Source organism: Chenopodium quinoa, unplaced genomic scaffold, assembly GCF_001683475.1.
Source record: "Chenopodium quinoa cultivar QQ74 unplaced genomic scaffold, ASM168347v1, whole genome shotgun sequence".
NCBI classification, from domain to species: Eukaryota; Viridiplantae; Streptophyta; class Magnoliopsida; order Caryophyllales; family Amaranthaceae; genus Chenopodium; species Chenopodium quinoa.
Window position 1 is genome coordinate 229102 of NW_018745395.1, and position 24019 is coordinate 253120.

General features: G+C 35.1%; 2 protein-coding genes across 2 annotated transcripts; both read left to right on the forward strand.

The window, feature by feature from the left end:
* Window positions 1-2337: 2337 nt before the first annotated feature.
* On the forward strand, window positions 2338-18546 carry LOC110712895 (diacylglycerol O-acyltransferase 1A-like). Its single transcript, XM_021891357.1, has 16 exons — window positions 2338-3561; window positions 6833-6913; window positions 7027-7100; window positions 7205-7280; window positions 7538-7605; window positions 8227-8350; window positions 8703-8789; window positions 9944-10045; window positions 10153-10289; window positions 11940-12021; window positions 12148-12168; window positions 14927-14989; window positions 15835-15882; window positions 16902-16964; window positions 17113-17166; window positions 17915-18546. Exons 1-16 carry the CDS (start codon window positions 3169-3171, stop codon window positions 18017-18019), a joined length of 1578 nt encoding a protein of 525 aa, XP_021747049.1. The 5' UTR covers window positions 2338-3168; the 3' UTR covers window positions 18020-18546.
* Window positions 18547-20456: 1910 nt separating this feature from the next.
* LOC110712944 lies at window positions 20457-21457 on the forward strand. Its single transcript, XM_021891409.1, has one exon. It carries the CDS (start codon window positions 20853-20855, stop codon window positions 21261-21263), a length of 411 nt encoding a protein of 136 aa, XP_021747101.1. The 5' UTR covers window positions 20457-20852; the 3' UTR covers window positions 21264-21457.
* The last annotated feature ends 2562 nt before the right edge of the window (window positions 21458-24019 follow it).

Here is a 24019-nt window from a genome sequence, read left to right on the forward strand (position 1 = left end):
GATGCAGAGACTGGTGGTCAAAAGACAAGACATGATGAAGGGCGCATCAATGCTATGTCCAAGAATCCAAGCCAAGTTGGAGGTGGAGAAGGCAAAGGCTGCAGACTGTGAAGTATCTATATCATCTGAAACTCTGTTCAATGTCAATTACTACTTAGATCAAGAGGTGGTGAACTTGGAGACAAGATCATGTACATGTAGGAAATGGGATATGCTAGGCATCCCATGCTGCCATGCAGTGGCATCCATCTACTTTGTGGGCAAGGAACCAAAGCTGTTTGTGGACAAATGCTACTACAGGGAGACTTATTTGTCAGTGTATGCAGGTAATAGGATGCTACTTTGTGACTTTTTTCTCCAATTCATTGTTGTATGTATTGAATTTGTGAGTAATCCAAATTTGTTGTGGCTTTTGTTAGGTTCCATTCCACCAATTCAAGGTCAAAGATACTGGCCTGAAGTGTCTATGCCTATTGACCCTCCGCCAATTAAATTGGTCTAGGGAGGCCAAGGAAAAATCGAATCAAAGATCCCTTTAAGAACCCCAAAAAGTCAGGTTCTTTGACAAGGACAGGGATTGAAATGACTTGTTCCTTGTGCAATACCAAAGGGCACAACAAAAGGAAGTGTCCAAACAAGGACTCTGTACAGCCATCTGAACCAGCTCCAAAAAGGGCAAAAGGGAGGCCAAGGAAGGATGCTGACCATGCTGCAAGTACTCCAAATCCAACTGCATCTGCAGCTCAAACTACAACATCATCAGTCCAAGCTTCTCAAGCTACAGCACACCACTCCATGACTGCACAACCTACCATACTTGGTAGAGGAGGAAGAACAGTGTTCATGGGGAGGGGTTCAAGGGGTGGCAGGGGTGCTGGAGTTGCTGCAGCCAATGCAGGAAGGGGAAGAGGTTCTGATGCTGTAGGAAGGGGGAGGGGTTCAGAAGCTGTAGGAAGGGGAAGGGGAATAAGTTCTGATGCTGCTGCAGGAAGGGGAAGGGGTGCAGATGCTAGTGGAAGGGGGAGGGGTAGGACAAGGGGTAGGGGCAGAGGAAGGCACCAGGTTCCAAAAGGTGTTGGTGTTTACATTGCACAAGATGGATCTGCACTGACTAGTGTAAGTGAAATTAGGGTGGAATTCAGTGTTTATGTAGCTTTTGCTTGCAACTGATGTCATTTTTAAAAAAAAAAGAAAAACAGAACCAAGGTAACCACAGAAGAGGAAGGTCAGCAATGGATTGGTTCTAGTGCAGTCAAGGAAGTCAAGGCTCCACCTTACATCAACCAACTCAGTAGTTAACTATGAAATGCCATGATTGTACCTAACTTTTGGTGTAACAAGATATTTTAGTGTTTAGGCAATAGTTTGTTAAAGTCAGCTTTTGGAAACAGTCTTTTAGGCATGTTGGCTTTAAGTAAATTTGCCTATTACAATGTCATGGCATGAACCATTGCAGGGTTCTTTTTGTGTCTTTTGGACAAAACAATTTCAACTTATTATGTTCAATATAACAACTATCCTTAATGTGTTCATTTGTTCTGAATTTGTAACCAAATGCTAGTCAAAGTACCTACTTTTTATTCATTAAATCATTGATACATATCTTGCATTAGCATCATGTTCTTTCACCATACAAGTCAACCTAAACTAATACACTCTAACAACCTAAACTAATACACTCTAACAACATCACTGTCATGGCTTCAAATACACCAAAAGAAAAGCAAAGAAAATCCAAGACACAAACAAAGCAATGGAGAAATTTTTTTCATTCCTTGAAGCCTTCATCAGTTCAATTCTAGTGTGGCAAAGCTCCATTTTTGTATCATTCAACTCATCCTCCTTAATTCCCAAATTCTTCTCCAATTTCCTCAGTTGCTCCTTCATGAAGTCTATTTCAATCTCCTTTTCAGCAACTTGGGTATCTCTCTCAAAAACCTGGAATCGTAGATCTTCTAGGTCCTTAGGGTTAACATTAACCCACTGAAAGAATCCACAATCACCCTCCTGAAATAGAATCAATTAAACCCCTAAATTAATTGCCTTTCAAACCCTAATTTGATTTAGCCAATTCAATTTTGTTACAACAAATTAGAAAGTTTAATCACAAAATTGAATGTTAAAATAACACTTACAGGCCATTTGAGCATCCATAGAACTTCATACCCGCGTTATCACCATTCCTCACAGTTCGAATTATAGCTTCCACCCCGCATCTGCACTTAATTTTTGGGTAAGCAGAACCAAACGACCTTGACGAATTTGAAGCAGAACCAATTTCACGCCTATTATTCATTGTCTTTATTTCCAGAGAGAAGAGAGGGATTTGAAATTGGAAGCTGAGAGCAACAATGGAGTTCAATTTTTTTTAACAGACACAGAAAGAAGAAGAACAAGATCGAGCATTTAAAGGACGTGGCATTTAAAAAAGAATAAAACAAAAAATTAAAAATAATATAACCGTTGGAAGCCACGTAGGACTAAAACCGACAACAGTAAGTGAAGTAACCTCTAAGGAGTGTTAAAAAAGAACGGGGGGTAAAGGTCGGATTATTAAAAAAAAAAACCCAAAGGTGGGATTATTAAAATTCAATGCACCAAAGGTGGGATTAATCCCATCAATTTTTCCTTAAGAAAATGAAATAAGTATTTAAAACAGCCGAAAATTCGAAAATGGATAGACAAAATCCCCATTCTCCGGCACTAGAGAACAACGGGAAAAAATATGCAAAGCCTTATATGTCCACGGTGCACCGACCCATACGTGGGAAGAGCTTATGTTATTTAAATAATTAAATTCATTTAATTTTGCAATTTCTGTCAGACTCAAACCCGTGTTTCAATTTCAAGACCCCTCCTCTGATTACACCATTTTTCATTTTCTCTCTCCTACCATTTGCAAACAAAATAACAAGTATCCAAAGACGATCAATATTCTAAAGTGCCCAATCTAGAACAATCTAGATTCAATTTCTACTGCAAATTACACTTTAATTACAATCATTATTAACGAATTTTCATACTATAATTCATCACAACTATTTTAACCAAAATTTTCCTTATTTATCTCTTCAATTTCGTCTTTTTTTTAGTTTTTCTTCAACAATTTGATTCTATTTTTGCATGATAAATATTCGAATAACTTTCTAGAAATCGAGTTTTTCTGTCATGGCGATCTCAGAATCGCCGGAAATTATCGGTGCGACGGCGATGACGACTGCGATGGCGGCGGACTATGGCGATTCTGTTCGTCGGCGAGCTAGTGCAGCTGGTGGTGCGACTGTTAGAGCTTCTACTTCTTCTTCAATGGCGGAAGAATCGGAGGATTTGAAGAAGGTCTCTAATGGCGAAGCTGGTGACAGAATTGTTGATGGCGCTGATAATAATGATAGTGAACGGAATAATTCTGATAATGTTAATGGTGAAGGTGAAGCTAAGGTTGTTAATGGCGGTGGAGCTCAGGATTTTGAAACCGCGATTCGGTACTCGTATCGTCCGTCTTCTCCTGCTCATCGGAAGATTAAGGAGAGTCCTCTTAGCTCCGACGCCATTTTCAGACAGGTTTGCTTTTTTTTTTTTTGGTTTGTAATTCATAAATGTTGCTATATTTGTTTTAATTTTATTTGTTGATATAGCTTATAACGAAGTACATTTTTTGCATACATTTATTGTGAAATTAGTGTTTACAATTTTATGTTGTGAAATGTTTGTGAACAAATATAGTTGAGTTGGATTGCAAATTGCCATTATTGTGAAATGAATGTAAATATCTTCGATGTTTATGTTAGACGTTTTGAAGTTTTAATTATGGACCTTGACTTGAGTTGTAATGTTATATTCACAGTTTGGTTAATTTAATGTTAAATTCGCGGTGAGGAGGTACTTAAGCATACATTTTGATTTCTGCTGATTGCTTTCGGTAATGGTTGGTGCCAATGTCATCTACTTAGTTGACAAAGCTTAAAGTTTCAGATAACTAATTATTTGAGAAGGCTGGCTGTTGTTGAAGAGTTTAGTGAACCTGGTGTAAAGTGTAAATGTACTTTGTACCTTGTTTAAGAAGCTAACCAGTTTGAATCAGCAATATTAAATGCTGGATTAGAATTGTGAAAGGGAAAGAATAGTAGTTGGAAAAAGGTATTGGGGGGAGATTGTGACGGGACGACTAAGCTGTGAAGGATAAAGGAATTTCCTTGTGAACATGTTGATGGGTTTTAAAATCGTTTTAAACTAATTTAGAGTGTGTTTTTTGCGTATACGAAAAATTAGTCTTTCATATTTGGTTCCTAATGTAAGAAAATAGAAACTTAGTTGTTAAGGTTGCACCCAAAAAAAAAAAAAAAAAAAAACAAAAACTTAGGTGTTAAGGTTGTGTAGTTTGACTGATTTCTAGGTGTTATACACGAGATAATGAGATGATTAACTATCAGATTTTTGTAAAGATCGTTCAATGGATATTATCCTCTATTAACTTTGATGTTGACCCGCATGAGAGGTGTTATGATGTATTCAATTTGTATGAGGAAGGCTTGCCTTTTCCCCGGGTTGATAGCACAAAGATAATTTCATAATTTGTTGAGAAGATATGCATGACAAAGAGGCCACTGTAGCTTGCTCTTTAAATTACACCTCTTTTTATATTGTAGTGCTGGAAAGAAAACCATGGTTAGACCCCTACTCCCCTAGCATAGGTCTATTGTTACTCATATTTATGATAATAGAATGTAACTTCAGACAAATAGAATAAAATTATATGAGAAAAGAAGGGTGATTGTATTCATGATTGTCCATAAAGTCAGCTGCCCATTATCTTTTGCCTGCCGTGAGAAACAGAGGAAACCATTGAAGGTCCATTCTATAATCATCCATGACTTTCTAATTTTCTAGACATGCCAATTTCGAAAGATATGTATAATCACCTGACATACAAATTATCTCCCTCAATTAATTTTTTTTTTTTTGAAAATTGGCTGCGTTGTAACTTCCCCATGACTACTAGCGTCTCCTTAATGTAATATTATCTGATGATATTCAGCTTGCACACTTGTAAGAGTAAGCTGAGCCCCCTTAATTTTGGAAATTTTATCTGGCAGTTTTGGAGGTAGATACTATTCACTGGGACTGCAGTCTGTCTGATTATGTTCCTCAATTATTTAAGAAATACGGCAGTTGGATCACTATATACTTTATTTCCCCTGTAATGAACCTCAACTTTTTATATTTTTTCTTTGATGATGTACACATCTTCTAGATCAAGTCAATGATATCATTCATTTACTCTTCTGAAGAAAAAAGAAGACCTATGACCTTGACAGTGAAATATAGGCATACATGAAGATTGAGGTTTCATTAATACTGTTCAGTACAGAACACAGTCCAACAAATTTGGTGGCCAATATTTTCAGCATAATGATTCAGAAAGGAAATAATTGATTGTGAAGTATGTGATCTTAGTATACATGACCTCTTTCTTTCCTGATTTATTAACAGATCAAGGTTTTGCTTGCCCAATGTTTTTCTTTCTTTTTATTGGACCAAGATTCCTTTTGTGACCAATGGTATCTTTAGAGAGATTGGTCCAGAAACTCCAGTTTTGGTGAATAGATGGTGTATAAGATTGTCTATTCCAGAAATCTGTGTTTGTATTAGGTTACCTTTTCCTGAAAGCATACATCTGTTCTGCATCTGCAGCTTCCCTAATATACCAAGAAACTATGCATATGGTAGGTCATAGGCAGGTTCATATCATTTTGTGCAAATGCAATTTAGAGGTTGTTTTTTTTACAAACCTTCCCAGTAGGCATTTCCAATTTTAATGTAGTAACATTTGATGTTGAAATTGGACCAAATGGAATCATCTGGTTCATGGATATGGTAGAGGGAAAGAAGATCAATGTAGTCTAAAACCACCTGTAATTGCCAGTCAATTGGTTTTCCCTTTGGTTACCCGATACTAACCATCATCAGTATGTATAAAATATGGATACTACTCTGTCAATAATAGAAGCACATGTTATTTGGAAATGGACAATGTGCTGGATATTGAGTCAACCTGCTCATTTTAATGCATGTGCAAAGAACTCTATTTGATTTGTTTGTTTTGATCTGAAAGATGATCCATGAAATTAAGGAAAAGAAAAGGGGCCCTTTTTAGTCTTTCCCTCCAATTTGGATTGCGTGGTTGATCTAAACCAAGTGTTCTGCTCATTTATCCTTCTTGCTTACGGTCTTCTGTAGTCTTGCCTTAATCTACAATCTTGGCCCAGTTATATTTAACATTAGTATGGCTTGGAAAATTTTATGCACTTGAAGAGAGTGTTAAATATTATTAGATAAAGTTCCTTGCTCAGTTGTTGAGAATTATTTGGTTTATCAAGTTGTATTGGGCTAAAGGATATACAATTTTCGTCAATCTTAGACTAAGACTAAAATAGTGTAAGGTTGCACTCTTCTATCCTCCCTACACCATATCCTGACCCAAAACCTCAACAAATTACTGGTTTAGTAACGGCCTGACTGATATTGGTTTTTCTTAGTTGACAAGATTGCTTTCATATCAAGAGCCGCAATTTTTCCGTGTTGCATGGCTGTCTATAACTGAGTTTGTTGCCCGAAGTAAAATATAGGCGTTAGATTTTGATAAAGTTTTCAATTTGCTCATGGACAACTATCGCTGGATTGATTAAATTATTAAATGTTAGAGATTGAGGGCCCTTGGGTTAGGTTATATTGGGCAACATTTTCTTGCAACTATCTATGCTAAGCAACGTCTTCTTGGTATCGTCCTTTTTTGTTGTGTTATCTTTATTATTAATCAAATTATCTGCTGCAGAGTCACGCTGGTCTCTTCAATCTTTGTGTAGTAGTACTTGTTGCTGTGAACAGCCGTCTTATAATAGAAAACCTCATGAAGGTTAGTACCATCTAATTTCATTTGTTTTTGTTTATCATTTTTGTTGAATAGCCAGGCTTAATTTCAGCTCTGCGGGTTAAATTGATGTTTTGCTAACATGAAAATGTTTGCAGTATGGATTGCTGATACGAGCTGGTTTCTGGTTCAGCTCAAAGTCCTTTAGGGATTGGCCTATATTTATGTGCTGGTAATTATCGTTTAGTATGAATACCTTTTACTGACAAGTCATCTGTTGTATGCATGGATGATCCTGAATTTTCTTATGCACTTTTGCGTATTTTTATTTTGCAGTCTTTCACTCCCAATTTTTCCATTCACTGCTTTCTTGGTAGAGAAGTTGTCACAAAGAAGGCGTATTTCTGATCCGGTAAGCTATCTTAATGCAATAAAACGTTATCCAGTTGCTGATTTGTGATTTGGGCCTCCTTTTGAAGTATTCCTCCATATTTCTTACCTTGTTCCTGGAAGCTGCTCTATGGATTTCGTCATTTTATTTTGCTAATATATTTGTAGTTATTTCTACTAGATGATATGAATGCTCTTGTGTTCTACCTTTCTATTAGCTGATCTCGTCTCAAACTTTGTAAAATATTTATGTATTAATAATCTGATTGATTGGTGTAGGTTGTTGTCCTGCTTCATATACTGATTTCCACAATTACCATCTTATATCCAGTTTTTGTAATACTCAGGTTGGTTCCCTGACACCTTTATGTATCATCCACTCTGTCCCAATGAACGTGTTCACTTATCATGTTACATAGACTCAGGGAAAAAGTTGGGGGCTTGGTATTAAATATTATTGTAATAAAAAGTATATTTGATGTGATATAGTGGGGTATTTAATTTCTTGAATGAAGGAGAGGGTGAGACCCCCTAGTTTTAAGTAGTAATAATTGATAAGAGAGAGCCTAAAGCACCATTTCCAAATATAGGAAAGTGAGCAAACTAAGTTCAGATGGATAGAGTATATACATGTTTCGCATCATATCAATCTTGTCAGACTTTTTTTGTTTTTTTTTTTAAAAAAAAAAAAAAAGAACTCGCTATAACATATGCTCACTGGAGTCACTGGCAAAGCGCAAAACGATGAATATATATATTTCCTATCTTTGTAGTCAGTTATGATAATTATGAGTGGCATGCAGGTTACATGCAATGCTGTTCTCAACTATCATTTTACCTGTTGTTTCGTGTGTGGCTCATCTACTAGTCCACTATATCTATTGCTTGCTCTATGCATTCCTCAGATCCATTCCACAAAATGGTTCAAATTAACTTATCAATGATCATAACACCTATTATCTTTGCAGATGTGATTCTGCTGTTCTTTCTGGTGTCATTTTGATGCTTTTTGCTTGCACCATGTGGTTAAAGTTGGTATCATATGCACATACAAACTATGATATGAGAGCGATTGCCAAAGCATCTATTAAGGTAATTGAAATGGTTTCATATTTTATCATCTTTTATTGCTCAATTTTCTCTTCCTTATGGTGTAACTCTGAAGTAACATTCTGCAACAGCTTTACTTCTACCATTGCTGCTTTACAACCTTATAAAAGAGTTCCTAGCTCAACTTCTAGCATAGATTCATAGCTTACTTTGTAATTTAAATAAATGATTATATATCCTTTGTATCTTAAGCTGTTGGGGGACTTACAATTCCCATAGATAGCTTATTTAATTCCTGCTTTTCAAGACGATTTATCTTCTAAAATAATTTTATCTTGTTGTGATTTACTCTAGTATTTATGCTTTCCCTTATTGATTTTTAGTTTGGTTTCAGGAGGATGAACTACTAATGGAACTCCCATATGATGTAAGCATCGAAAGTCTGGTGTACTTCATGGTCGCTCCAACACTATGTTACCAGGTACTTAGAAATTTAGCCCACTTTGATATTAGATCATGCTAGTGGTTTCTAATGCTTTCCTCTTTCCACCTCTGCTGGAATTTTTGTACATCTATATATGGAAGATTTCATCCATCTTTTGCTTCTTAACCTTTCCATGGTCATCACTTTGAGTGCTTTTGTAACTTCTCTGTGTAGTGAAGCATTATTTAAGTGAAGTGGTAATTGTGAGCAGGAAGGCAGTTGACTATGGACTGTCATTTTGAAGTGAATAAGTGTGACTTGCTTATACTTTCCTATTAAAGTTGTCATATGCGATTTTCTTCAAATCAGTTGTTCAATGAGAAAATGCTTTTTTCCACCTTCATTCTCTATGTGCATTATCAATGAAGTAAATTATTGGTCTTTGACTTTTAAATTAGTGGATAATTAAAAAGTCTTGCTGAATTTTGGGCTGCTTCTAAACAATGAAGCAGCAGATTATGGGTGTTGCACTGATGACTATGGTCATTCGGAAACAGCTCCTCTGTTTTTGCAGGGGTTATGTATACATGTTACCTCCATTTCCCCTCTTGAGGTGGGATCAATTTTGAAAGCACTGGGGAGTTTTGTTGCTGACGTTAAATTTTGGGGAATCAATTTTCCATCTCTATAAAGTTCGGCTGGGAAAGCTGATAATGCTTATCGAGCCATATTTCGGATAGGTGATTTTTACGGGAGATACAATTGATACATACTTTATCGCAATTTTGATGTTCCAAGTTCGATCAGTTATCAGATTTCTTCACATGAAAAGTTATCCAAGTATTACTATGAAAGTATGAATAATTATGGTATTCTGTGAACTATGAGTCCATGCTTTTGAAACTGTCTTTAATTGTAGATAGTAGATTGCGTGTGATGATATTTCATCAGTCTGTAAAAGTGCAACTTGACTGCTTATTAATGCCTAAAGTTTGTATGTTGTGCATATTCTATGCTGTTAACCTATTCCAATATTGCCCACTTCCATTCATTAGTTTTTAGTTGCTTTTAAATTGTTTTCATGAATTAAGGGTACCAATGGGAGCTCGCATATCACACATATAAATTTTTTTCAGTGTGTATATGGAGTGTGTTCACTTAACCATCAAAAAATTTGCTTGATGTGTTATGGACTCTGTTCTATTTTGCAGACAAGCTATCCTAGGACCGCATGCATTCGCAAAGGATGGGTGGCTCGACAAGTATTAAAATTGGTGATATTTACTGGAGTAATGGGGTTCATCGTTGAACAAGTCTGTTCCTTTTATCTATTAATTTCATCTTTTTCCCCTGCTTTCCTATCTCAAACGTTATCTTGACAATTTTTTTTCTTTTTCTTGTTGCTTTTTTTTTTTTGTAGTATATCAATCCAATTGTACAAAATTCACAGCATCCTCTGAAAGCAAACCTATTGTATGCAATTGAAAGGATTTTGAAGCTGTCAGTGCCAAATTTATACGTGTGGCTGTGCATGTTCTATTGCTTTTTCCACCTCTGGTGAGTTGATTGCTACATCTCAATCTGTTTACATGTTCTCCAAGTTATTTTCTATTTATCTGCTGGAATTCTCCTCTCCCCCCCCCCTCCCAAATGCTCTCTCTCTCTCTCTCTCTCTCTGGAATTGACTTGATTACCATACATTAGAATGTCAATTATGAATAAAACCTGTTCCCTCTTTGATGATATAGTCAGCCATTTTTCTCAAAAGAAACCTTGTTTGATCAAATTTCTTGTAGCTGAACTCGTACAAATATCTTGACATCATGTACTATTGGATTGGGCTTCTGTTGCAAAGTATGTTGTAATATTTGAGGCTCTTGTCACCGTCACCGAGTCACAGAAAAGGTTGTGCTACTTTGTTGTGTGGTGTTGTGTCAAGGGTTGTAATTAAAACAGCATGAGTTTTATATCACCAGTATAAGTCACATCATCTTTTACTTCCCCGTGTTGCTCTTTTATCAGCCTTATAATTTCTGCATCAGTTTGGTTGATTAGAAAACAGGAACTTAGGGCTTGTTCGTGTTTTTTTTAAACAAAAACTAAAAACAGGAAACTAGAAAAAGTCTTCTACTTTTCTGTTGTCAATTTTCAAAATTGTTATGATTTTGATAAGTTCTACCAATTTTTTTTATTCATTATATGATATATGTCATATAAAACTTAAAAAAAAAAAAAAAAGGAAACTACAGCGATAACGAACGGATCCTTAGTATCTGATACTGTAAATCATGTTTCAATAGCTATTCGTCTGCCTGTTCATTTTCACTCATTGGTGTGAATTAAGTCGTTTGGTAGATACATCAAGCATTTATGTGAAGTTAGCTTCTCTGTATAGGTTTATTCTGCGCTCCTTGGGTGTGTGAAGTTTGAACTCCATGATATCTTTGTAATTTTCTCTTTATTGTTCTTTCCAGATCTGATGAAATGAGATGTATTAAGACGGAATTTTGTAAATGCTTTGAACTTAATTATGAATATTTTAACCATTTCTTAATATTTTGATCGCCTGGAAGGGGCAAAAGAAAAATATTGTTATTTCAACAATCTCTGAAGCAATAGATGGTGCTGCCATGAAATGATTAATATAGACTACTTTGGAATGGCCTATACGTCCCATGTCCTGTATCAACTAAACACTGAGTTTCCAGCAAGTCACTATTTATTATGATCTTATAAAGGATGGCTAGTCCAATTTGCAATTGGAAAAATTAAGAATATTTTTTGTGGCTGATCAGTGCTTTTTCCTTGATGATAACCATTTACTATTTCTTGAAGCTCGATCTCTCCGCCAGATGAACCATATTACCAAGAGAACCCATGAACCAGAATAGAAGAGCTTGCCCCACCCATGAGTCATTTGAACTTGTTGATAATGGATTTGACTATGTATAACTGCTTTCCAATGGAATGAAATAGGACATTGTGTGCTAGAGCTGCTTTCTTTAAGAAAAAGAAGATCTATGTTAATTAGATCCTTCATTTCACCTCAGTTGCCAATTAATTACATGAAACACCAAATTCTGCCACTTGGACACATAGTATAAATTATTTATTGTATACCTTGGCCACAATTAAAATTATCTAGATACTTGCCATTTTACCATATTACTATATGTTTTTTAATACATGGATGCCTTTCATTTTCAGGTTAAACATATTGGCTGAGCTTCTTAAATTTGGTGACCGTGAGTTTTACAAGGATTGGTGGAATGCAAGAACATTCGAAGAGGTAGACTTCATTTTTATGAGATAAAACTTTGAGCTCTTACATGTCAATAGTGTATACATTGTTGCTGATGATTTTGTCCCCCTTGTTTCTGCTCTATTTGCTCGTGAAATGGATGACTTCCATCAGTATTGGAGGATGTGGAATATGGTATGTTTCCTGTAAACTCATGCCTGTTTTATTCTCAGTTATAGGCATTAGTGGCTAAGTCATTTTCCTTGATGTGTATAAAATTCAATGTAGCTAGGTTATGATCATATATTTGGTTGTCTAGGAAGAGTCAATTTGGGAAGATTGAGTTCAGTATTGTAGATTGTAGAAGAAACAACGTAACGATAAATGTAGAGGAAAATGATTATAACTTCTGATAAAAGAAGTAATCTTTATTCATTGACATTATCTCACCACCCGTAGTATTTGGGTTTCAATATTTTCTACACCTAACTACCTCTTCTAATTTTTTTATTTTTTTTTATTTTTTTTTGGGAAAAATTGATGTTAAGGGGAGATTGATTTGGATTTTGCATAATCTTATGACTTGATTTTGGCTAATACTTAATTTCAAGGAAGAGTGATCCTCACCTGGCAACGAGCAAAAGCAATCCAAATATATACTTTATACTTGTATATTTTAGTTGCCATGTTTATATTTTTCTTCCTTTCTTTTGACACGTGTCTTTTATTACATTTTCCGATACACAAATTCAACCATTATATTTTTAATTATCATTTAAAGTTGATGATTTGAAAATACACATTAAGACAAATCTATCAAAATCCCTTATGGCTATGATTTTTCTTATCCATCGATCACAAAAGTTAGTCAAAGTAGAATTTGTGAATAGTGTCTAAACTTTTTTTTTAATGTGAGTTAGAGAATTAGATGGTAGTGCTTAAATGGGAGTAACTATAAGGTTTTGGTTGAGAAAGTGGTTAAAGTAGTTGATTTGCCTTAGAGTAAGCTTAGACCCTAACTTTAATTGGTTTTGGTTTAACTAAATGAAAAGAAGAGAAAGGAAGGAAAGGGAAAAGGAAAAAAAGGGAAAAGAAAGGAAAAGGAAGGTGTTATTTTTTTCCAATTTTTGGTTAGTAAAAGGAAATGAAGGGGAAAGAGTTAAAATTTATAGTTTGTAACTTTATTTTTTCACTTTCGAATTCCTCCAAATTTGGGAGGAAAGGAAAGCTAAAAATTTGTAAAGGAACTTTCCTCCTACTTCCCTTTATTCTACGAAATATGGGAACATGATTAGAATCCTTTTCTTTCTTTTCATTTCCATCCAAATCCCTTCATCCAAAAAAGGTCTAAAGGATGAAAACTCCTAAGCACAAGGACACTACATGATGTGGATGTGATATCTGCAATTAAGAAAAAAGTTATTCTACTTGGCTTAGCAAAATTTAAAGATGAAAAACCACCCTTGGCGTGCCGCATGTCGTGCTTGGCCGTGCCATGTGTCGTGCTGGCGGGCCAAAGTACCGTGCCGCCCTCAGCCGTGCCCGTGCCGAATTTTCGAAATTGCGTTCGCATTACGGCCCACTTCTCGGTCATCGTGCCGTGCAGGCCGACCCCGCCCATGCCCATCTCTAGTTAGAACTCAATGCCTATTCAATTAATTCTTAGACTTATTTCGCGAATCGGACCAAATTAGGCTATGAAGATTTTTTCGTCATCGGGCTTTGGTCGGGGAGACATTTTTAAGTGTCTACACTTACCTTAGTGACTAAGTGGTCATTTATTATGCATTTCTATATGAATAAATGGCCATTTCCTGTTCCGGTTGTACACTTTGGTGACCCAACCCGTGACCCTAACATGACCCATAAAGGACCCAAAACCCGAAATTTACTCGACCCGAAAGTGTAGCTGACCCGATACCCTAAATGACCCAACTCGAAGTTTACCTGATATGATTTTAACTCGAATTGCTTGACTCGAACGGTCCTGATACTTGAAATGTCCCACTAATATTATCTTATACTCCCTCCGTTTTTAAATACTTGCTTCACTTTTCTTTTTCGTCCGTTTTTAAATACTTGCTCCATTTCCTTATTTGGAAAGTTTTTACAATATTTAACTAATTTCTCTCACCTAGTGGACCCATCACATATTTTCTCTTCTCCAATCCTCTCCACTACTTTTGCTTTTTATAATTTTTTATTCTTCCACTTATCCCACTACCTCTATTTATTATTATTTTCTCCAATTTCTCCTAAAACTCCGCGCATGGAGAAATGGAGCAAGTATTTAAAAACGGAGGGTGTACCTAACTAAAAATGCCTAGTGCAAAACATGACTCAAATTGTTTCATCCCCAACCGTAATTGAACTCACAAACTGAATTGACAATGCTTATTAAGTTATTATAAAAATAACAAAATAAAAAATTTATCGATTCCAGCTTGATCCATAATATGGACACAAAATAGAACAACCCGAACATGACTCGAAACCTGTATTGACCCGACCTGAACCAATTTGAATGTTAGCTGATTTGAACATGACCCGACTCAAAATTGACCCGACATATACCCGACCTAAATGACCCTTTTGCCAAGTCTACTACTGACTAGGGAATCTTTTTTTGTGGACCTTGTGGGAATTTTTAAGATCCTTTATAATTCAGTATAACAGATATTAAGTTAATATAAAAGGGAAGTTTGACTACTGTGACAAACTGTCAATCATATACTACTTATTGGTGTTGTTATCATTTGCAGTTCTCAAAATCTTTAAATCAATGAGTTTGGACTTTGTAGTACTCTAAAGTCTATAATAACTAAGATCCAACCATGGAAGTAGTGTTAAATGTACTTTGTAACTGCAATGTTTGTTTTTGTATGTATTAACTGATTTTTTATATATTTTTTTTTCTTCTCTCTTCTCACTAAATTATATCTTCCCTCCGCAGCCTGTACATAAATGGATGGTTCGCCATGTTTATTTTCCCTGCTTGCGCAATGGAATACCCAAGGTATTGCCACTTATCTTTATAAATAAATAAATATTTTTCTGGTTAGTGTTCGGCCTAATGTTGCCCCTTTACTATATTTGGCATACTGCTGAAACTTGATATATTCAGGGGCGGAGCCAGGGGGGGCTGGCGGGGGCCTTGGCCTCCCCCTTGGCTCAAAATATTAATTAAATTTGCTCTTCATTGTCATTAATTTTGGTGTAGAGGAGTTGGTTTTTTCCATGTGATAGTATGCAAGTTGTCAAGGGATCAAATCTTGTAGTTAACAAAATTTGTGTTTTTTTTTTAAGTAAATGTAATACGTATAATCTTGGCCCCCCCCACTTAGAAATTCTAGCTTCGCCACTGGATATATTGCAAGTCTTTTTACTATACACCAGGATGGCTTTGAGATGGCCTCCTTGTGTCCCTTTATTCTGTCATCCACAGTTAATTGATTGGTAGACAATGAGTCTTCTCTGAAAGATAACTTGTTGGAAGGCAAAATAAAATGTCTTGCATATACAATCTCAGTAGAGATTCTTAGGATTGCAATTAAAAATCTTCAACACACCTTGTAATTTATCATTACAAGCGTACTTAGTTAATTTTTATGAATGACAAATATTGTCAATCAAGTGGCAAAATTGTAAATAAGTGCAGTTTTTTACTGTGCATGGGCATAACCGCTACTTTATCGGTTAAGCCCTAAAACCGCTACAGTAGCGGCTTTGCCCATGAACAGTTAAAAAGTGCTTTTTTATACAATATTGCCACTAGATTGACAAATTTTGTCAATCATTAAGATTAACTTGTAATTTCTCTTTATCATTATGCTGATTTTAACAATTAATCTTTTCGTTCAGGGTGTTGCAGTATTGATTGCCTTCCTTATATCTGCCATATTTCATGAGGTATCTCAGAAAATCTCTCTTTAGAGCTCTCTTGCACTAATAATTTAAATTTTTTTTTTAATACTATTGTCTAAAACCCTTATGATTTATTTTTTTTTCATTATTGGCATGCTCTTTTTGCAATAACAACTTTGCTTATTAGTTTCTTCTAGATCTTCATCTTCAGAAAATAATAGGCTGATTCCTGTATAAAGAAAACATTATTTGATATTTTGATTGATCAAAACTCAAAAGAGGTATCTACCTTTGTAACATCTAGGTGGACCTGAGCTTTCAGTCTGTCCAGGAAGTTGTATCCCTGTTGAAGTTATCCAATCTTAGATATAGCTACAAAACTTGTATTTGATGAAGTTTCTGGTTGTAATTCTGCTTATTGTGATTGCAAAGCAAGAATTGACTCTGAGCAAAATGTTGAAAGGTCAGGGTCAGTCGGAAAAGTTTCCATACGAATATCAGCTTTATATGGCCTGCAAGTCTGTCAGATCTACTGAATTTAATTTTTTTTTTTTCCTAGTGCTGGAATCTGATTAAATGATAGGCAATCATATTAAATATCAGTATATGATTTGTGCTCATTATCTAGTAGGATAAGATAGGATACGATATGTCATTGGCTTTCTGCATATTGAGGTGGTTTTCTGTATGTGTATAATTAGATCGGTATTTGGAAATGTCATGATGGGCATTTGTTGAAACATTGAGTTGCAACAAACTAGTCATCCAATGTCAGATTCTATAAATTTGGGTTGTCCTGCCAAATCTTTTGCCTTCTTTGATGCAATTGAATAGACATATACCTGGTATTTAGGGTGCTAGCCTACTGGATTATATTTTATGTGAAATTTGAACTTTGAAAATTTTTGTTCATGATATTACGAAGTAATATTTTGTTTTTCTGTGTGATTTCTGAGCTGCTGTTATTTCAGTTTAACTGATTGGCTGTTTAATGGATGTGTTTATATATTGGTGATTTATGTTGACCTTATTTGGGGTGTGCTTAAATCTATTTTGTTTCACAGCTATGCATTGCCGTTCCTTGCCAAATGTTCAAACTTTGGGCTTTTCTTGGTATTATGTTTCAGGTAAATTGGGCTGCCAAAGCCGTATTGCACTGTCCTCTCTGACATTCCTTTTCTTTGGAGGACTATTTTTTAGCTCCTTGCCTCGTATACTTAGTGAAAATATATGTATTTTGTTTGCTGATAGTGCTCATGTTGTTTTCTAAATCAGGTTCCCTTGGTTTTACTTACAAATTTTCTGCAGAGGAAATTCCAGAGTTCAATGGTATGTATCACTTCTCTAGTTTTTTTCTGGGAGTTAAAACTTTGGAAACGCTTTTAATCCAAATCACAAATAAAAAGATTGTCTTAAAAGAAACGAAAGAATAGATAAGATGAGTTCTCTTTTTTTTTTTTTGCTTTACCCCTGGAGGGAGGAGGGGGGGTGGGGGTTGGGTGAGGGAGGGGGAGGGGGTTTAACGTTTTATGAGTGATCTATGTAGTGTTTTTTATTTTTAGTCCCCATTTGGTTTGATGTAAAATATTTTCAATGGAAAATTAGTTTTCAAGGAAAAGCACAATTGGAAAATAGAAATTAGTTTATTTTGTTTGGTTGCATACAAGAAAAGTTCAAGAAGAAAAAAAATTAAGAGTGGGAATGTGAGGATGGATGAGAAAGAAGTAAAAAGGAGGTAAGGAGGAGGGAGGAAAATGTGGCTTCCCTTGTTTTGTAGAGGAAAATGTTTTCCATCATCAAGGATGCAATTTTCCACCACTTCACAAACCAAAGGAAAAGGGGAAAAAAATGGGAAAATCATTTTCCATGAAAATATTTTTCGTGGAACCAAACGGGTCCTTAGTGAACCTCTTATAGCTGGTAGCTGCACTTGCCTATATCATTTTCATATTCGTTACCCCACTTTCTCAATTAAGTTTGCTATTCAAATTGACATTTTTTTCATCATATGTACAGGATAATTTCTTCAGTGTGTACTATTGTATATTAATTCTACCTTAATTTATGTCTATATCAGGTTGGAAACATGATCTTCTGGTTCATCTTCAGCATATTTGGCCAACCTATGTGCGTTCTCCTTTATTACCATGATCTAATGAATCGCATTGGCAAATCATCATGAAAAACTTGAGAAAAGGCAAATTAACTGCATAAAAGCGATAGAGTTTATGCTACAATGAAGAGATCAGCTGTCGTTCCATTTCAAGATGCCATGTAAATGTTGGCCGTTGCTATTTCCTCATGCCAAGTGAGTCATTACATGACTTCATTATGTGTGAGCAATTTTGACTTGGAAATTACATGCACACCTTTCTAATACGGTAGTGTAGATGAATTATTGAATTAGGAGCAGAAACTTTCTGGAAAAAGCTGTACATGTGTGTTTTTGTTTCTGTATCCTTTTGAGTTTTTGAGCAACATGTTGCTCAAATCTAAAATCTCATCTGAAGATATCATGTAAGATTCTGGGTAGCTTCCAGTTATCTTGGGTGCTCACAAGAAATAAAGTTAAAATATATTCAAGCAAAATTATTTTGTCTGTAATGATTGTGGTCTCCTATGTGGTGTAGTCGAAGCTAGGAGCCGAGGTATGTGTTTGCTTCTCTACTTATCGTTAAGTTGATAAAGAAATTTCAGTAATAATTGTTCCCCGCCTGAGCAATCTTGGTTTTAGTATATTTTATCTAAGTCTCTGCCTTCAGATTTGGAACGGTTTCATCTTGTTTAGTAGATGAGTTGTTGCTTTATTCCGAAGGTAAAGTTAGTTTAGTTTGATGGTTGATAAGTAAGTTTTCTGTTTTCTAGTAGAACCTGAAGCAAAGTATCAAACACGAGTAAGTTGCAAATCTAGATGTCAAGTTAATTTTGGAGGTAACTAGCTTTGATATTGGCAGTTTTCCCTTCTTCCATTATGTTGAGGTCCCTTCATATTTGGAAGTTGATTGAAGTACCGACATCGGTACATCAAATCTACTACGAAGTGCTATTCTATAGTAGTTATGTGGTTCTCCTTGCATTGCATGTGGCTTTCAATTTCTGTAAAAACCGTAAGAGTACAATGAAGTTGAAAAGTTTTTGTCTAGATTGTCAGTCTTGTGGATGGTACTGGAGTGAGTGTGGGATTGACAGTGACAGAGATATGAAGTATGAACATCATATGCTAAGATTCTTAGAGGTGCAAGATCATGCACACACATAAAAAGAAATTTAGTAATTAGCAAAAAATTGTACTGTATTATCCTTGAGTTATGTTGGGATTTCTTAGCTTGAAAATACTCCTAATTACTACCCGTTTTCTCTTAAGTGCCTATAACAATAATTTCGACTAAACATTTGTGCTTGTCTGGTTTCAAGTATAATATAGGGAAGAGCAAGACTTGAATAGTCGAATACGTGTTATGTTTGGTTGGCATGAAATTGATAAAATTGAGGGAAGAGCAAATAGCTTTTAGTTTATTATCCAAGTGGACTACTCCTTAAAAGTGTCTTTTGATTTTAAGATGAAACCTTACTTTGAATTATGGTAGTAGCCCTAGTAGGCATTTGGCTTCTCTCCATTGTTTACCCCATCAGTTATGAGGTTGCCCTAGTTAAAACTAAGTAGTAGTTTTGAGCAAAATTGGTTTAAGGCAAAATCGCAGTTTTGCCTATTTTCACCGCAAAAATTTTACTTTTGTCTCTGTGATAAACAAAACTTTGTTTAAAACAGAGATAAACTTGTATGTTCTCCATTAGTTGTAATACTTTTTTTTTTTTTTTCATTTTAAGCATCGTTGCTTCTCTTGTATCCTCTTATCATCACCACCCAAGCACTGCACCATTCACCACATGTCTATCACTCTTAACTCTCTTTCATTATATCAGCTTTAATTTCCTATTACCACTCTAATTTGCAACTTATAATGCTCTACTTTTCTGCCACTTTTCTCCATCTAAATGCAATCAATTTCACCCAAATGCCCCAAAAAAGGAGAAGAGAAAGAACCTTTATCACAGCATTGCATTAGCAACTTTATAGCAAAACTTTGCATTTCCCACAAATAATACTACCTCTGTTAACTTTTAGTTGCAACTTGCAATTTTGGGGTATTATTTCTGAGATATACAATATTCCAAAGTTACAACTAGTAAAAGTTAACGGAAGTAGTAACATCTAAAGAGATTGTACCCAAAGTCCCAAAAAATTTAGGAAAAATTCACATGATTGATCCCAACTATTAGTGATCCTTCAGCTTATTTTCAGTGGAGTTCAATTCAATTCCTAATTTCTTTCCCTCTTAAAATATTCCGTTTAATTTAATTTAGTAAATCAAAACAGACCCATAAGCCCAAGTACGGGTTATTCTAGAAGAAAGATATTATTAATTCCAAAATTGGTGATTATTGTATGGTCAATCTCTTTTCTTATTTTATTTATTTATTTATTTTTATTTTTATTTTTGAGGGTTTTTAATTAAAAGATAAAAAGTGCCAAATTGAGCTTTGACTTTCAAATAAAACGAAAGACTATTATCTTAACATGGCTGCCCTAGCCAAACTCATATCCACCGTTAGATTAGCCGTCGACCCCATCTCCTCCCCTTCTCCATTCATCTCTGCACCCCATTATTGAACAAATTAATTCACCTTTTCCCACTCTTTTCTTTATTTAATTAAATTATTCTAAACCCCCAAAATTTAATTCACACTACAAACTCCAATGCTCCGAAACCCCGCAACAAATTGCTGAAACACAGAGAAAAGTAGAAAATAATTAAAAACTCCCCCCTAAATTAAAGTTATCAAAATCCAAATAAAAACACACTTTTTCATTAGATTTTCCAAGAAGAATCCAAGGTACAAATACATCAAAACCCTCAAATTTCTTCCATTTTTTTTCCCTTTTCTTTCTTCCCAATTCCAACAAATCTCAAAAAAAAAGTGGGAAAATTTCCAGAAACTTTGGACAAAAAAAGATGGGTGAATATTATAGATCCAAGTCATATGCAGATGGAAGAATGGAAATAGAGGTATATTATGGTGAAAATAATGAAAAACCCACAAACAATACATCAACAATTTCATCAAATAATAATGGTGATAATACTTATAATAATGGTGGATTACATGAAATGAGGTGTTACAGTGCATCTTATGTAACAACATCACAGCAACAGCAGCAGCAGATTCCAAAGGAGTTGAAGAAGGGTAAAAGTGTAAATGCATCATCAAAAGCTGGTTGGTGTTTTAGTGACCCAGAAATGGCAAGGAAGAAAAGGGTTGCTAGTTATAAAGCTTATAGTGTTGAAGGTAAAATTAAGAAGTCTTTTTCTAAGAGTTTTAGATGGATTAAAGATAGGTACTCTAATATGCTTCAGGGTTGGTAATTTCTACCCCTTTTTTTATGATTAATTACTATTTTTAGTATTTTTATTATTTATTCTCTGAAAAAAGAGTTGGAAAAAATATTAAATTGTGTAATTTTGTTTAGTGTTGAGCTTGTTTGTATCTTTTGGAAGTGATGTAGATTACAGTATTTGCTAATTTATGAGATGATCATCTTTAAGATTTAAGGCTTTAAGCTCTAAATGATCATTTCTTTAATCCTTTCTTGTTTTATATATATATATGAAGTACATTTTAATTTATTGATATGGGTTTTGTTTTTTGTGGAGAAATAGGAGTAAGATCTGGTTATTGTGGTGGATCTTTGTTTTGTCTGCTGCTGAATGAGATTCAGGAGTTGTTTTTTTTTCCTTTTGTTTTGCTTGTTTTTGGCTTCAATTGCCAAATTAAGTGAATGAAATTCATTTTGTTTATGTTTATGTAATATGAATCTTTAAGTAATATCAAATTTATGTGTGCCTACTTTCCATTGATCTTGGTATGGTTTCTTTCTTAAAAAAAAAGGAAACTATGATTTGAGGATATTTGGCAGTAATTGTTCATTTGTTTTATTGTACAATGTTCCTAGTTTAGTTCAAGTACCCGTGTCTAGCACTCGACACTAGTATGACATGTTAAGACGTTAATTCACTTAAATTTAGGACAAAAACATCGACATCTTTGTCAATTTAGCAGAGTTCTAAACTCAGTCAATGACAGTGTTGTTGAATGCAGCCATGGTATGCAACCAAGTATAGACATTTTCATGGTGAATAAAGAGTAGATTACATTTGACTTTATCCTCCTATATTAGAAATTGTTTGTGATTTTGTTTGAAAGAGAAAGCACAATGTTGGCATAACTTAAACTCTTTATTCTTTACAATGTGTCCAATTTTTCTTGTGGATGCTATTCTTAGGAACAAATGAACAATGAATCCGATACTCAAAGTAATACCTTTTTGGTTCAATTTCGATGCTCTAGAAACCTAGAAACGATAAATCTTCTCTATTATGATGCTGTCTTGTGATTGAAGAACTTTTTTCGAGTTTACATATTGGGAAAGTGTCGCGTTCATGTTTGGTTTCATGTCGATTTTGGGCAATTCCCCGTTTCCTTGTTAATGTAGTTAAACCAATCTGTGAGTCGGATTGTGTTATTTGTGGTTGAGTTAGAGATAGCCAAAATCTAATTTGATTCGTTATTAATGACTTTCTAGTTCTACTGCCTTGAATGGTCTTACAAATGGTGCAAAGTTTAATTTCTCTACTTAAAAATATCATATTTTCATTAACAAAAGTCCGTTAATTAAAAAGATTAATGTGTTAGTCACATGTACCAAAGAATCATATGCTTTGTTATGCTTGCAAATTGCAAGGGGGTTATATGCTAATAAAACATCTAGTGGATTGCTATAATGGTGGTGTTGACAAATTGTTTGATTATTAGAGCACCCGTTTTGTTTAATACTTAATGTATACAAAGTATGTTTTATTTGTGTAGAGAGAGTCGCAAAAGAAAAATAATGTATGAGCCTTTATTCATAATCCTGAGCACCATTTTTAAAAGTTCTCCATAATCAAAACTAAAATTATATATTTTCCACCAAAACAGGTTCTATACTTAATTAAACATAATCTAAAAGGAAAGTTATATAGACCAACTTGACAATTTGTGATAGATTAGCTATATGATTACTTTTTTGAGAAATTTACGGTATGATCTAGGAATAATTTAACTAACTTTCAGTGGGAAAGCTTGATTAAAATATAGGAAAAATTGCCAGGAATAATCCGACCTTTGCCTCATCCGCCCAAAATAATCCCACCTTTCGATTATTTTTTAATAATCCGACTTTTATACTCAATATGCTCCTAATGGTCCCAAATGACTTGAAACCGGCTAAAGAGGTTACAATTTGTAACTTTGGATTGTTTGCACAGTGTCACCATGTGATTGGACCAAAGAGAAATAAAAAATTAATTAAAAAATATTGAAAAGTTAAACAAAAAAAAAACAACGGCCACCACCCCTCTGCGGCAGACCCCAACGAAACCACCTCCCCTACACAGCCCGACCACCGGAATCTCCTCCTCTACACAGCCCAACCACCGAAATCTCCTCTTCTACACAGCCTAAGCACCGAAATCTCCTCCTCTACCCATCCCAACCACCGAAACTGTCCCTGTTTGCGATTTGGGTGATGCGGTGTGTTTGCAATTTTGGGTGGTGCGTTTGGTGTTTGCGATTTTGGGGCTGATTGGGTGTTTGCGATTAAGGGGCTGATTTTGGGTGGTTCGTTTGGTGTTATCGATTTTGGGACTGATTGGGTGGTGCGTTTGCGAAGGAGTAACAGCAGGAGTATCGTTGCTGTTTTGGTGGTGTTGCAGGCTAGTGTTGGGATTGGTGTCGGCCGGAAACTGGGAGGGGAAGGAGAGGGGATTTGGTGGCCGGAAACAGGGAGGGGAAGGGATATGGTGGTCGGAATGGGTAGAGGGCGGTGGCTGAACTGCCAGAGGGTTTGTGGGTTTTTAATATTTTTTTTCTATTTTTTAAAGTTTTTTTTTAAAAAATTTTTAGACCAATTATAGGCCGACACGTGTCTAGCAACTTGTAATAACAGGTTGGATGACCGGTAGGGACCATTTAAAGCGGAAGAGGTATAAAGGTCGGATTATTAAAAAATAATCGAAAGGTGAGATTATTTTTGGCGGATGAGCTAAAGGTCGGATTATTCCGAGCAATTTTTCCTAAAATA